Raw genomic sequence first — 14249 nt, 5'->3', positions numbered from 1 at the left:
CTCACGGAGTTTAGACTTACAATAATGAATTTGCTGCAAGGCGAGCATTGCGCAGACGCTGACGTCACAAAGCGGAAAGTGTGGGTTGTCTCTGACGCCATATTGGCAATCGAAACTGGGACCACTTTTAGAAGCGGAGATTTTACTCTTTCTTAATACTCCGTGAGTCTGTGTGAGTGAAATGGTAGGGATAAGGTACCCTCTCTGGTGTATACATTTCTGAATGACCTATCCGGAGGAAAATAGCGTAGCGTAAAAAACAAGCATTTGATATATGTACTTGCTAGTAAACTTTCTATTATATTATCTTAATTTCAGCGAAACATGTAAACATATACATGATATTACTAATTTAATTAATCATTTTGATACATATTGTACGGGAGTAGTACACCATTCTTTATGCATTGCCGAAATTAAGATAATTTAATAGACACTTACTAATTAATACGCGTATCAAGTGTTCCCGTAAACAAGGTCAATAACCTCTAATATTAAATGTTTTGTGCAAATAAATGCAATCAAGTTAGACATTATATTCAATTAATTATAATTACGTTTAAAGATAAATATTTTGCAAACAAATTGATTTATCAAAGAACACTATACAGTTATTACACTTTAACGGGACTTCATACGCAACATGACGAAAAAACCTTTATTGTACTCGATCGTAAATTATAATCGATCGAAGTAAAATATATTTTACTTACTTCTAGGATTCCACAATATAATTTGATTTTCATTATTAAATTGCATTAATAAATTCTTATTTGTAGCCATGCCTGCGTTCAGCAGACTCAACAGTTTTGCAACCGTTTTGTGATTCTTCGCTGAGATAGGACTATTCCTTTAAATCTAAAAGTATAATCCAATCAGTGCGATGAATTACAAAACGGTTGCAAAACTGCTGAGTTTGCTAAACGCAGCCCATGTTTCACTTCCCGCGCTTTGTGTGCCTACTCGATCGAGAGACTTTCCATCTAGCAAAAGAGCAGGGTGCAAAAGTCTCCCGGTCGGGAACACTCGACAGGTTTCTGAACGGGCCACCTAGATAACGATGAGATACTCTCAATTGGTTTCTGAACGACATTTGGGAGCTTGGGTGCTCCCGAGTGTAGTATCTGAACGCAGCCCTATAAGGCTCACCCGAGCACTCGTACATTATAGTGCAGTCGAGGTGCATATATAATTTGATTTATTAGGTATATAATTTTTTAAGAACCAATTTGCAAAACCGGCTCTGTACGCGCTTTAGCAGCTTCATAAAAACAGAAACCAAAGACGTATAATAATATATCTATTACTTCTAAGAGGTAAAATAACAGCATGAAGATACAATTTGTAGGATCGATCTACTGTGCCGTAAATAAGCTAGGTGGTGGAGCATAACATTAAATTTTATTTAATATAAAATGTTCAATTTTAAGAATGAAATTACAAATTTTAGTTCTTTAGCTTAGTAGCTGTGTAAAATAGAAGCCAAAATAAGTTTCATGGAGTAATTAAAATATTTCTTCTACAAGACAACATGTGGTAGAGTCTGATATAAGAGTGTAGGTACGTATCGTGAGATATCCAGTCAGGGTACCTATCATGAAATATGTCGGAATGGATTCCGATCAGAATTATTCCATTTTCCCTAGAAAACACAATAGAAATCTAGAGAATAATTGAATATTTCCGATCGGAATCGATTCCGACTTGTTCTATGATAGGTACCCTGAAATGATAATGGAATCGACATCGAATCGATATCGATCGACGTCGATTTGATGCTTTCGACGTCGAATCGACATCGATTCGATGTCGATTTCATTATCATTTCAGGGTACCTATCATAGAACAAGTCGGAATCATCGACATCTAGAATGGACCGCTGATGGCAATGGTGGGGGTAGAAAGACGATTAGAGTGAGAGGCAGGAATAATAAGATCGTTCTTTCTCTGTTTACTGAAGCCTGATTGGTTGTTGTTAATTCAACAGTAGTTAGAAACAACAGTAAATAGAGAAAGAACGATCTTATTATTCCTGCCTCTCACTCTAATCATCTTTCTACCCCCATTGCCATCAGCGGTCTATTCTAGACGTCGATGGTCGGAATCGATTCCGATCGGAAATATTCAATTATTCCCTAGATTTCTATTGTGTTTTCTAGGGAAAATGGAATAATTCCGATCGGAATCCATTCCGACATATTTCATGATAGGTACCCTGACTGGATATCTCACAATACGTATCTGCACTCTTATATCAGACTCTACCACATGTTGTCTCGTAGAAGAAATATTTTAATTACTTCATGAAACTTATTTTGGCTTCTATTTTACACAGCTACTAAGCTAAAGAACTAAAATTTGTAATTTTATTCTTAAAATTGAACATTTTATATTAAATAAAATTTAATGTCGATTCGACGTCGAAAGCATCAAATCGACGTCGATCGATATCGATTCGATGTCGATTCCGTTATCATTTCTGACTGGAAATGGCTCCTTAATAGCGCTCTTACACACTGGATGTGTAAAACGTCGCATTTTGCCGCGCGTTTCCGCGCCTAGTGTGCAGAGCCATAAGTTTTTACAAGTCTGAAACTCGGCCGTGGCACATACAAAAAACGTAACTGATGTCACATTGAGCGGTTCATGCGGCAGCGGAACAAAATTCAACCAATCGTAAAGTACTAATAGAAACAGATATCGTGCAGAAAATATAAAAGTACTTCGTGCATAGTTGAATTTTGTTCCGTTGCCGTATGAAACGTTCAATGTGATATCAGCTTAAAGGCCGCAGCACACACTCTTGCATAACGCATAATGCATAGTGCATAAGCGAATCAACTAATCAGAATCTTTCCTTTCCTCCCATTCCATGGGAAGGGAGAATTTTGATTGGTTGATTCCTTTATGTATTACGCATTATGCGTTATGCAAGAGTGTGTGCTGCGGCCTTAAGGCAGTAAGACGTAAGCACTAAGCGGTAAGGAAATTGTAACATTGAATTTGCTATTGGCCTTATTATATGTATTAATTCTACTGTGATTGGTCTCTACTGTGATTGGTCAATTTGCTTACTGCTTACGTGTTATTTACTACGGCTCAATTTACGTTGATCGAAGTTATAACATCGATGTTATGAAGTTGGCCAATCATAATTATTCCTCTGAAGCAAATCCGAGCTGGGATTTTGTTGTATATTTCGGCCGATTTTCAGCTTGCGGTTCCTGGGTACCTATCATAGAACAAGTCGGAATCGATTCCGATCGGAAATATTCAATTATTCCCTAGATTTCTATTGTGTTTTCTGGAGGAAATGAAATAATTCCGATTGGAATCCATTCCGATTATTTCCATAAGAGGTACCCTGCTCCTTTACTTCACCAACCCGCGCGCGCAACCTAAATGCCGATCGGAGTCCTCACAAATTCTTGTGTACATCATTTATTAGTTATTTATTAACATTTTAACTTTATAATTATTTAATTCTTAACAAATTTTTACCAGTTACGACCTAATAATTATTTCAATTATAAGAAAACAAAAGTTGTCGAATCTATAATATACCCAGATAACACACAATATTATATGAATATTCTATGAAGCTTCAAATCCCACACAGCAATGGAGATCTATGGGATATATTAAAATTATCGCGGATATACGAAATATATCTCAATATCTTTAAGATGTTATCAGTATATTATAATGACTATATCAGTATATTATAATGACTATATCATGAATACACTTCCTGTATAAGATATTTAGGAGATATCTTACCCCGAACAAAGTAAATGTGTACAATATATCTCAGAGACATTCTGAAGACATCTAACAGATAAAATATCTTCCAGTCGTTTCTAAGATGTCTCTTTATATATAAAACTTATAGAATAGTGCGTAATTATAATGTACGTACATATATAAGGGCATAATTAAGGAAATTATCTTTTCAGGTGGTATTCATCTTAGAACATATACTACTGGAAGGAGCATAGGCTCGAAAAGTTGAAGTCGAGAGGATTGACAAGGATGGCGATAGAATGCAGAAAAGATTGACAAGGATGGAGATAGAATGTGTGATCCTAAATTGTAATGCGCATGCTTGTCGTCTTTTCTCTTCACCCCGCAGACCTCGTGCGAATGGTCTGAGCACATGCACATTGCTGACTAGACACATTCTATCTCCTTGTCAATCTTCTCGGCTTCAGCTGAAAGAATGGGATTATAGGCCTATGCTCCTTCTAGTAGTATATGTTCTAAGGTATTCACACACATAATTAGGTTTTATAATTTAAAGGTGTGTTTACACGTACATTTCTGAACAGCCAAATAAAGCTGGTTCTACATTGGACTCCTTTTTGGAATTTTAAGGTTAGAATATTTTAGAAACTTGACGTAATGGTGCAATTTGGGCTATGGATTTGGTTTTAGCATGCCAGAAACCTTCGAGATTACATACTACCGTAATATGTCTCTGTATAATCGGTGTAAATTAAGCCATCATTATAATTATAAAAAACATTCTTCCAAATATATCCCGACTAGATACTATAATTATCTCTAATATATCTTTATAATATACCTACGATAACATTTCAGATTTTACTATAAGCAACAATAATCATGGATATCTCAAGAATAACGTAAGAATATATTTCGCTTAAACTTGAGATATCTTAATCCCTCTTTGGTGCGGACATTAGTATATCCTATTGATATCTGACATATATCCAGATATCTATTGCATATCTTTGAGATATTGCGATATCCCAGCACGATATCTTGACGAGATTCCACAGATTTCTTTTACTGTGTGGGATATACCTTTACAAGAATATTATCAAAAGAATCGTCTATACGTATTCACAGAATATCCTTATTTATAAGAAACCATCTGTAAATCTGCCTAGAATATGTTAAAATTAGTAATAAAGTCATGTTGTTTAAATGTTCTCTAAATATTCATAGAATATTTAAATGTACTGAAGATGTAGATGGCGTTCAATATCGATGAACCATTCAATCTCGATCTTTTTGTGCTCCATGTGATCGTGTCTGTTCGTGGCCATTTGTGCCTTGCGGCATTCGTGCCCATTCACATCATCAAAATAATAACACAACACTGCCAATATGTGCCACTGAAAAGAACATTCCGTGTGAGTTTACGCAATTAAACCAAAGGTAAGTTCAGATGAAAATTAATAAGAAAAACAAAATAAAAGAATATACTAATAAAAATAATAAATATTGGGTGTCTTCTAACAATTAGCGACTCAGTACAACACAGTAATTATCTAATCCTTGTTTAACATTGACAAATAACAAGAATGTAATGCAATGCACAGCTAGCTGTGTCACACCGTGTCATGTACGTGTGTCTCTTTTGTTGGAAGGCACCCATTATTATCCATTTCTCACATCACGTCGTTTGCTTAGAATGAGATAATTACAGAATAGACTCCTTAGTTTTAGAGAAAATATTTTGTAAATATTCTTTATATTGAACTAAATACGTTCTCTGAATATTCTTAGAATATGAAAAAGAATATTTATTCCGACCTATCTGGAATATTTAAATTAGTCTCATTTTGATATTCTGTGTATGTTTATAGAATAATTTTTAGAGTATATTGTAAGAATATTTTAATATTTTCAACGAATGTTTATAGAATATTTATTGAAAGTGTTTATGTCATTTGGGTATGTATATATGCGTATGCAGTAAGAACTATGAGAAAAGATTTTACCTCATTTCTTACATTATCCTACTCGAGTCAAGCTTTAAATTACCGCAATTACATGTTTGAATATATTATTGAGAGATGAATCAGAATGCAAGATGCAGTCATATGCAGAGGGTACTGAAAGAAATTCGCTTCTTGCATTCTACACTTTCAAAAATTGTTGTTATTATTGTATATTTATTCTTAAAACAAACGAGCAGTGTTCATAACGGTCATGATCTCAATATCACAGTAATTCGATACTTGCGACCAACCACGGAATCTCACGTGGGATGTGAAACACATGTTCTAATAAGGGCTAAATATAACCTTGAATTATTTAGAATTATTTAACGATGTATATTCACAAATTCACCATTCAGTAATGTATAAATTTACTATTTTTTGTGTACTGTTATTAAGACCAAAATACTTTTAATAATTAAACGATACTTTTGCGCGTGTGCTCGCATAAAGATAATAAGTACATGCATCTGCATATAAATATAATTAAATTATTATTTGATTGATCAAGTACGTCATTTATTTTAAATGTCTCTGCATTTTATATCTCAAAGAAATTACTTACAATGCAAGCGCGCTAAGTTACAGTTCATTTTTTAATTCGACAATATATAATTGCAAATTAATCGTAATATTCAATGATGAATATATCTGTCTACGTATCAAAGAAGGCGTCTAAATCGAAGCAGGAATTAAATTGTTAAACAACATATGTTTCTTGTATTATAATAACAAAAATTTATTATTTCATCAAACTATTTTGCCTCTTTAAATGATGTTAAAGTAATATGTTGTTTAAATGAAAGTAAATATTCTCTCTCTCTCTCTCTCTCTCTCTCTCTCTCTGCAGCCCGCAGAAAAATATTCGTGTGTCTGATTTATTGAGAAATCTCTTGGATCCGTTCCCACATTCTTCCAAGTGCGGAAGCTCGGTCAGTGTCTCGGCCACCCTTGTGTAGTTTGTGAGGAGGGGACCGGTTGGCATCCCCTCTGGATACACATATATGTCCCCCTTTCTCTTCATCCCTCTCACGACTTAATGTCAGTATGAGCGCGCGCTTTCGAACGACGCGTTCGTGCCTGCCGCAAGGGATATCATCAGTTCAGTCTGTTCTCCACGTTCTCCACGCAAGGACGATTGCCGTCCGCTCCGTCCGGCAAATCATAATGTAAATTTTAATTGTTCAGTAATCAAATTACATGTTTGAGACAATGCGTGCTAATTGATTGAATGTATATTATGCAATAGACATTTCGTGTCAAGTTCTCCGAGTTCCGAGAGTTCTCGCGTTCGCTACGTATTGTTCTCACGTGTCATAATTGTTGAATGAAAACGTGCGGAATACTAATGTGATCAATGATTTACTCACGTAAAAAAATTAACGTTTTTATTTGAATTTTTTTCATTGATATAAAAATGTATACGTGCGGATAGTAATACGTTTGATTTGTTATGATCCAACTGGTATTTGAGAGACTATTTTCGTCGTCGTCGTCGTCGTCGTCGTCGTCGCCGTCGACGTCGTCGACGTCGTCATCGTGGTCATCGTCATCATCGTCGTCGTCGTCATCATCGCCGGCGTCGCCGTTGCCGTATCAATATTTTATACGATAATCTCGAGATGAGGACACTCTTGGTACTCGCAATCGTCTACTTGCTGGCCAAGATCGTCGATTGTCGAGCTGTTGGAAATGTCACTGATAAAAATGAGCGCGGCAAACGACGACACAAGTTTTCTGTCGAGGAATTATTTAACACCAAGTTTCCGCACATTATCACTGGAGATTTAGACACTGATATTTGCAAGGCAGGTAAGTACAAAAAAGTAAAGAGAAAGACTAGTAATTATATTATACTAATTATAATTATACTATATTACACCAGTATATAATTACTTATACTAGTAACTATATGTATGTCGGACTAGCTAAAAACAATGCAGACGTTTATAGAAAAATAGATGTAATTATGAATTTCTTTAATATCAAATGAATTTTTTTCATTTCGAACACGACACGATGCAGTGTGGCCCGGCATAAGTTTATTGTAATCGCTATAAATGATGAAAAACAGATTTTTATAAATGCATGTGTGAGTAATTTAATTATATATGTATATGTACATTTGATTCTTTCTTTAACTTCAAGTATACTATAATCTTTATTATAATTTTAATTGAAGGAATTTGTCTAATTAAAACACATTAATTCTTCAATATGTCTCCTTTTCTATCTTAACATTTTAGATACAACTATCCGATACTTATTGCGTTTACATAAAATATACCTATAAGCAATGTTTAAACAATCAATTTAATAACAAAGGTATATAAGCAATTTGTAATATGACAACAAATGTAATATTGACAACAAAAAAAATAATAATGTAAATAGATAACTAATTAAGGATGAATGTTCTTGGGCTTTGATTATTTTCGAACAAATGATTTCTGTTTTCCATTAGGTAATTCCTTTTCTTTTAGAGCTTTAGAGACCTATCTCGTTGTATTCAAGATGAATTTGACTGAGGCTTGAGGATTGCAAGAACGAAGAGGTAGGGACGTCTTTTCATCTTCTCGAAATGATTATCTTGGAAATGTCTCGCGAACTGTAGACGAGTCAGCAATAGAGTAAAAGAAGGGGATGAAGAATGATGTGGCACGGCACATTTTTCACACGTGGTGGTAGCTTGTCTTGAAAAAAAATAGGAGTAAAATTTTTCCTTTAAATAGAATCATCGTTTTAACATATAAGAATATAGATGATAATAGTCGTTTTAAATAATATAATTTAAACATAATCCGGATAAATTAACGTTTGTGTTTCTTAGGTGCATTATTTTGTTCATTTTTTCGTCACTTTTTTTTCGCACATAAAATACCTATTATTATATGTATGAGTCGCTTACATAATCTTTGAGAAATATAATAACAAAGTGAAAAAACTCAAAGTAATACAACACAAAATGTCCAAAATAGAAATAAAAGACGTATCTTTTACGTCTAAAAGACATGTCTTTTGTCTCAATTTTGGACTTTGTGTTGTCTGGTAGTTATTGATTCGTAGTGTCACAGTGTCGATTATTGTTAATTACAAAAGAAAAAAAATAGTTAAACGCAGATGAAATCTTTCATATCCGATGTTTTGCAAATACAATCTATGTAATGTAAATCGCTAATAAAAGTTTTTAAATTCTTTGTTCTTTGTGAAGAATCTATTAGTGACTTGAACAAAGACAAAAAATGGCGATGTTTCGATTGGCCAGTAGGATCACTTGAAACAAACAGAATTTGTTTTGTATTGTCAAATTTACATTTTCAAACATCACACTCCTTAAATTAACAAAATTTTTTTATAATTAAGTATGTCCTCATCAGACTAATCAATCTCGTCAATTGAGATTATGATATATACATATATATATATATATATATATATATATATGTGTATATATATGTATATGTATGTACATGTACATATAAATACAAAATATGTTATATATATGTATGTGTACATATATATATATGTATATGTATGTACATGTAAATATAAATATAAAATATGTTATATATATATATATATATATATGTCTAAACATGTACGGATAGAGAACGATAAATTTCGATATGGTATATTGGGCGTGAGATACGACCATCTAAATTTTTAGATGGTAACTCCAAATTGATTATTCATTAGGTATACATTATACATATACATAATTATTTTATGTAAAAAAGATTACATCTCAAAAAGTTTGTTCTCCCATTGTTATGATTTACGAAAACTTTAGCTTCCAATTTGAAAGATTTGAAGCAAGTTTCCTCCTACAAAGATCAGTACGCTCTACATCTATATGTATGTCTATTATAATGAGGAAAAAGCATGTCATACTTCTCTATATTGCTCTAGATTACTTTAGAAGGTTAAAGAAAAAGTTGGCCACATCACCGTCGTGTGTTTTCGAAACGTTAATGTATCCTGGTGCATGTTGTAGAACATGCGCTCTTATCTTCTCTCAATTGTACTTAAAGTATCTAGTTGTACACGCTGTGATTTCTTGTTTAAAAATAAATGACAAATTTTACCATATGGTCTCATCTTAAAATGATTCTATTTCTTGGATGATCGAGAATTTCTTTGAAATATTTGTTTTGATCAGCATTAAAAGTTCGAAAATACCTATCTTCTAAATCAAAAAACATTGATACTCATTTTATATAAAAAAAAGTTAAATCGTTCTGAATAATGAATAATGTTTAATTAGTGCAAAAATAAATGTTTCTGCAAAGTTTTTTCGCTTAAAAGCTAATTTCACATTGCTTTACAATAAATTTTCATCTTTACGAAACATTCGTTTATGATTTGTTCTTTTCTTCGGTATTTTCTATCTTGTTCTTTGGTTCTCTCTCTCTCTCTCTCACTCTCTCTTATTCTCTTCCTCTTCCTCCCTACTCCTTCCACTTCCTCTTTTTCTTTTCTATTTGTTGTTGGATGCTTGCTTTCCATCTAACTATAATTTCTTCTTTAAATTAGAAGATTTTAAGTTAAAGTATATAACGACAAAGTATAATAATTGTATATACGTACCTGATAACAAAAAATATTCTATATTTTCAACTATTATATCACAACTTGAAATGTATAAAAATATGTACTGTTAGAAAATTTAATGGTAACGTGACAAAATTTAGAATAAATCTTTTTAGTCATATTATTGCTTTAATGCATATATTTATTATCTTGATTAATATCAAAATTTTTAGGATGATAGTTAAGCATGAAATATCATGTACATCATAGACAGTTTATGATATCGAGCAAGATTATGTGTAATATTTTTACGTATTTATATGCAGCTTGTAATTGATAACGGTATCAAAACAAATCGAAAGATGCGACGTAAGTTTTACCGCAAGGTGTAAAATTACATACATAAATATATATATGGTTGTGTGCACGTGCGCGCGTGCGTGCGTGTGCGTGTGTGCGTGGATATTTGATGACTATAATATCTAAATATCGAATCAACGCATGTACTTGAACGTTTCAAGTTAAAGCATATTATTTGCAACGTCCATTCATGCAACATCATATTATTTTAATATTATATCTAAACAAGCAAATTAATTAACAGTAATAAAATCAGGAAAAATATATAAATAAGGAGATTACTACTACATACGTATTTGTATATAAAATATATATGTACTTAGACTATGAACAGTACCAAATATAAATTTGTTAAAGTTACATATAATTATAAAAGACATTCACGAATGTCAATAGAGATTTTAAAGCAAATAAGATACACGATTCTTAATTACAGTTTGCTAAAGTTTATTGCTTGCAGTAATTAATACCGAAAATATATAATATAAATGTATAAATTATACACTACCGAAAAGACATTAGTAAACAAGTCCTTTTCATATTTATAAGTGACTGGAAAAAAATTTTTTTAGCGAGACGTAATACAGTATAACAACATTAAATTTACGAGGAATATAAAAAGCATTATTTAAGACAGCCATTTATTAAATCAATACAAATCGATTCTCTTCGATCTTCTTGGTTAAACCGGGATGTAACATGCCATTCGCCTTGCTTTCCTTCTGTTTGCTTGATTATCACATCGAGAGATAACCTTTTAACCCTCGGTATGCCTCCGACACGCAGTTTGTGAAGCTTTTTCTTTAATTCCAGCGAGGAAACAAGATTTTGATGAGTCTTTACCATTTATTTAGAATAATATTCTCTGTTAAATATCAAAGGAGCAGTGATAATCCAATTCCTTCAGTTAAGTAATATTTTGTTATTTTTAATGTTAACTTCCATGTGTGTCAAAATATAAATCAATTCATTTCTGCAGTTATTTTTAAAGTAATTAATATCCATATATTAACGTATTAACGCACTTAGTAAATAATAAAAATAAATTTAAGACAATTAATAAATTTTCTTGAGTTGAATCGTTTAACTTTATTGTTTAGTAAAATTAACGACATATTGAATAGGAGCAGTAGCGACCTATAGAAATGAATAAAAATATCAACATGAAATTTATAATTTGACATTATAAATTTAACAGTGTAAGCATCTAAGCTTTGGATATGATAAGCAATCTCATAATCAGATAAATTCGATCATTGTTTAGTATGTAATGTGCTCAATTAGATAGATGAAATAATATATGATGTATACAATAATTATATAATTATCTTTGCTATACCGCTCTATTTTAGCTTTGTGTTATATTAGAGGTGTATATATAAAATAGTAACACTACACTGTTACACACCCGCACGCACGCACGCACGCACGCACGCACGCACGCACGCACGCACGCACGCACGCACACATTCAGACATTATTCTTTATAACCGCAACTGTATTTCTTTTAATTCTGATTATATTGCATCTCGGAATACGAATCTCAGAGATCTGACTGCTTTTAATTCTACTTTCCTCGATCATTTTTTAGAGATTTTATAAAAGAAATAATTATTTGATATTTTTTGTATGTATTTTCTAAATGAACGTGAAACTATGGCATTCAATCGAATCAAACTCAGGAAGTAAAATGTAATGCAAAAGCTGAACGTGATGAGGGCTTATCCTTTAGGATTAAATCAAATATTCATCTGTTGTGAAAGACGAATGATGATGGAAGAATAGTAAGAAAGAAGATGAAAATAGACATACAACTATAAAGACTCATCATTTACTTCCTTTACGATTCAGATCAATTCTACCAGCCAGATTGTTACAATAATCATTATTCTCATTGTCAGATTAATGGCGTTATTGAGAAATGTCATAAACATAATTAATCGCTATTAATACAAACTTATTATCGTTCGCGACATATAACAAAATGGCAATCACCTCGAGAGGAATCGTTTCTTAATAAACAGTCTATTTTTGTGATTAGTGTGGAAAATGTGTATATTCGCATATCCGACATTATATACTTTAATGATTACATTATCGCGCAAGAACAATCGCATGGCTATTAGTATATATAGAATGTAATTTTAATGCCACATATATAAATATATTTTAATACATTTTACATTTAAATTAAATTGCTGAACCAATAACATATGTTACATTATATTTTATGTTGCGTGTATTACTTCAAATTTAAATTAGCATTATATATGCAGGGTGTCTCGAAATTCGGGAATAATAACCTTGTGGCAGCGTGAAAATTCGTGAAAAATAAAATAATAAAAATGTAAGCCATTCTTTTCCTTCAAGTAGTTTTTTAAGTATAAATGTTGAAAGTTTGGCCAATCATAAGCGTTGATTAAAAAGTTATCTGCCATTCGTGTGATAATGTATATAATATTTAGCACAGCGATAATGCTTTGTTTAGTATCTGATACGCTTGAAATGCATAATGCATCATTTATTTGTTCTTGTTGTTCACCAAATAATAAAGAAAGATAAAACAATACATCGTGCGTTTCATGCGTAACTCGGAACGCACCCACCATTGCATGCACGTCATATGGATAGATGAATTTTTAACTAACGTTTACGATTAATCAAACTTTAAACGTTTATACTTAAGAAACTACTTCATAGAAAAAAAATGGTTTATACTTTTATTATTTGATTTTTCACGAAGTCTCACTGCAATAATATTACCATATTATTACTGCAATAATATTGAATTTCGGGACACCTGTGTGTGTGTGTGTGTGTGTGTGTGTGTGTGTGTGTGTGTATGCGTGTGTATGCGCGCGCGCGCGCGCGTGCGCGTGCTTGGGTTGCCTGAAATTCGTTATACATACTATATTGGGTGTTCGAAATAAAGGGTTACAAATTTTTATCTCGGAAACACGGCATTATTGAAAAAAAATATTCAGACAAAAGTTATAGGGTTCAAAAAGGTCTATTTACTGATCTTATCAGTTTGACTTTGGGTGGCGTCGCCAAGGTCAGGTCAAGGTCACGATTTTTTTTATTGGAACACCCTACTTTTGATTTCAGATTCTAATAGCCGGATCATGTCCTGGATAACATTTGTCAAGATCAAGGCCATGGAAGATTATTCCTCTTATTTTCATTCTTGCACTAAAAAGTCGTTTTTATGTAAAAATGAAAATAAGAGGAATAATCTTCAATGGCCTTGATCTTTACAAATGTTATCCAGGACATGATCCGGCTATTAGAATCTGAAATCAAAAGTAGGGTGTTCCATTAAAAAAAACGATGTGACCTTGACCTGACCTTGGCGATGCCACCCAAAGTCAAACTGTTAAGATCAGTAAGTAGACCTTTTTGAACCCTACAACTTTTGTCTGAACAATTTTTTTCAATAATGCCATGTTTCCGAGATAAAAATTTGTAACGCTTTATTTTGAACACCCGTATATGTATATATGTTAATTAATATTTAAACATTAATAAAAGAGTACATAGTTTATAGATTGGTCATATTGAAAGAAAAGATTTGCTGAATACGGCATAGCATTTTTAATTGGCTGCGGC

At 32.4% G+C, this 14249-nt stretch overlaps 1 protein-coding gene across 4 annotated transcripts in view; it reads left to right on the top strand.

Annotated features, from left to right (window-relative positions):
* Positions 1-7330: 7330 nt before the first annotated feature.
* tok (tolloid-like protein 1 tolkin) overlaps positions 7331-14249 on the top strand; it is a 39143-nt gene continuing 32224 nt past the window's right edge. For 3 of the 4 annotated variants that reach the window (XM_018512207.1, XM_018512198.1, XM_018512193.1), the window contains exon 1: positions 7331-7562. In XM_018512207.1, the coding sequence (XP_018367709.1) occupies positions 7373-7562 (190 nt within the window). In that variant the 5' untranslated portion in view covers positions 7331-7372. The remainder of the gene's footprint in view (positions 7563-14249) is intronic. The other variant, XM_018512182.1, reaches the window with a different exon arrangement.

This window comes from Trachymyrmex cornetzi, unplaced genomic scaffold, assembly GCF_001594075.2.
Source record: "Trachymyrmex cornetzi isolate Tcor2-1 unplaced genomic scaffold, Tcor1.1 scaffold1121, whole genome shotgun sequence".
Taxonomy (NCBI): Eukaryota; Metazoa; Arthropoda; class Insecta; order Hymenoptera; family Formicidae; genus Trachymyrmex; species Trachymyrmex cornetzi.
The sequence above is the reverse complement of the archived record's forward strand: the minus strand, read 5'-3'. Positions and strand labels throughout refer to the sequence as shown.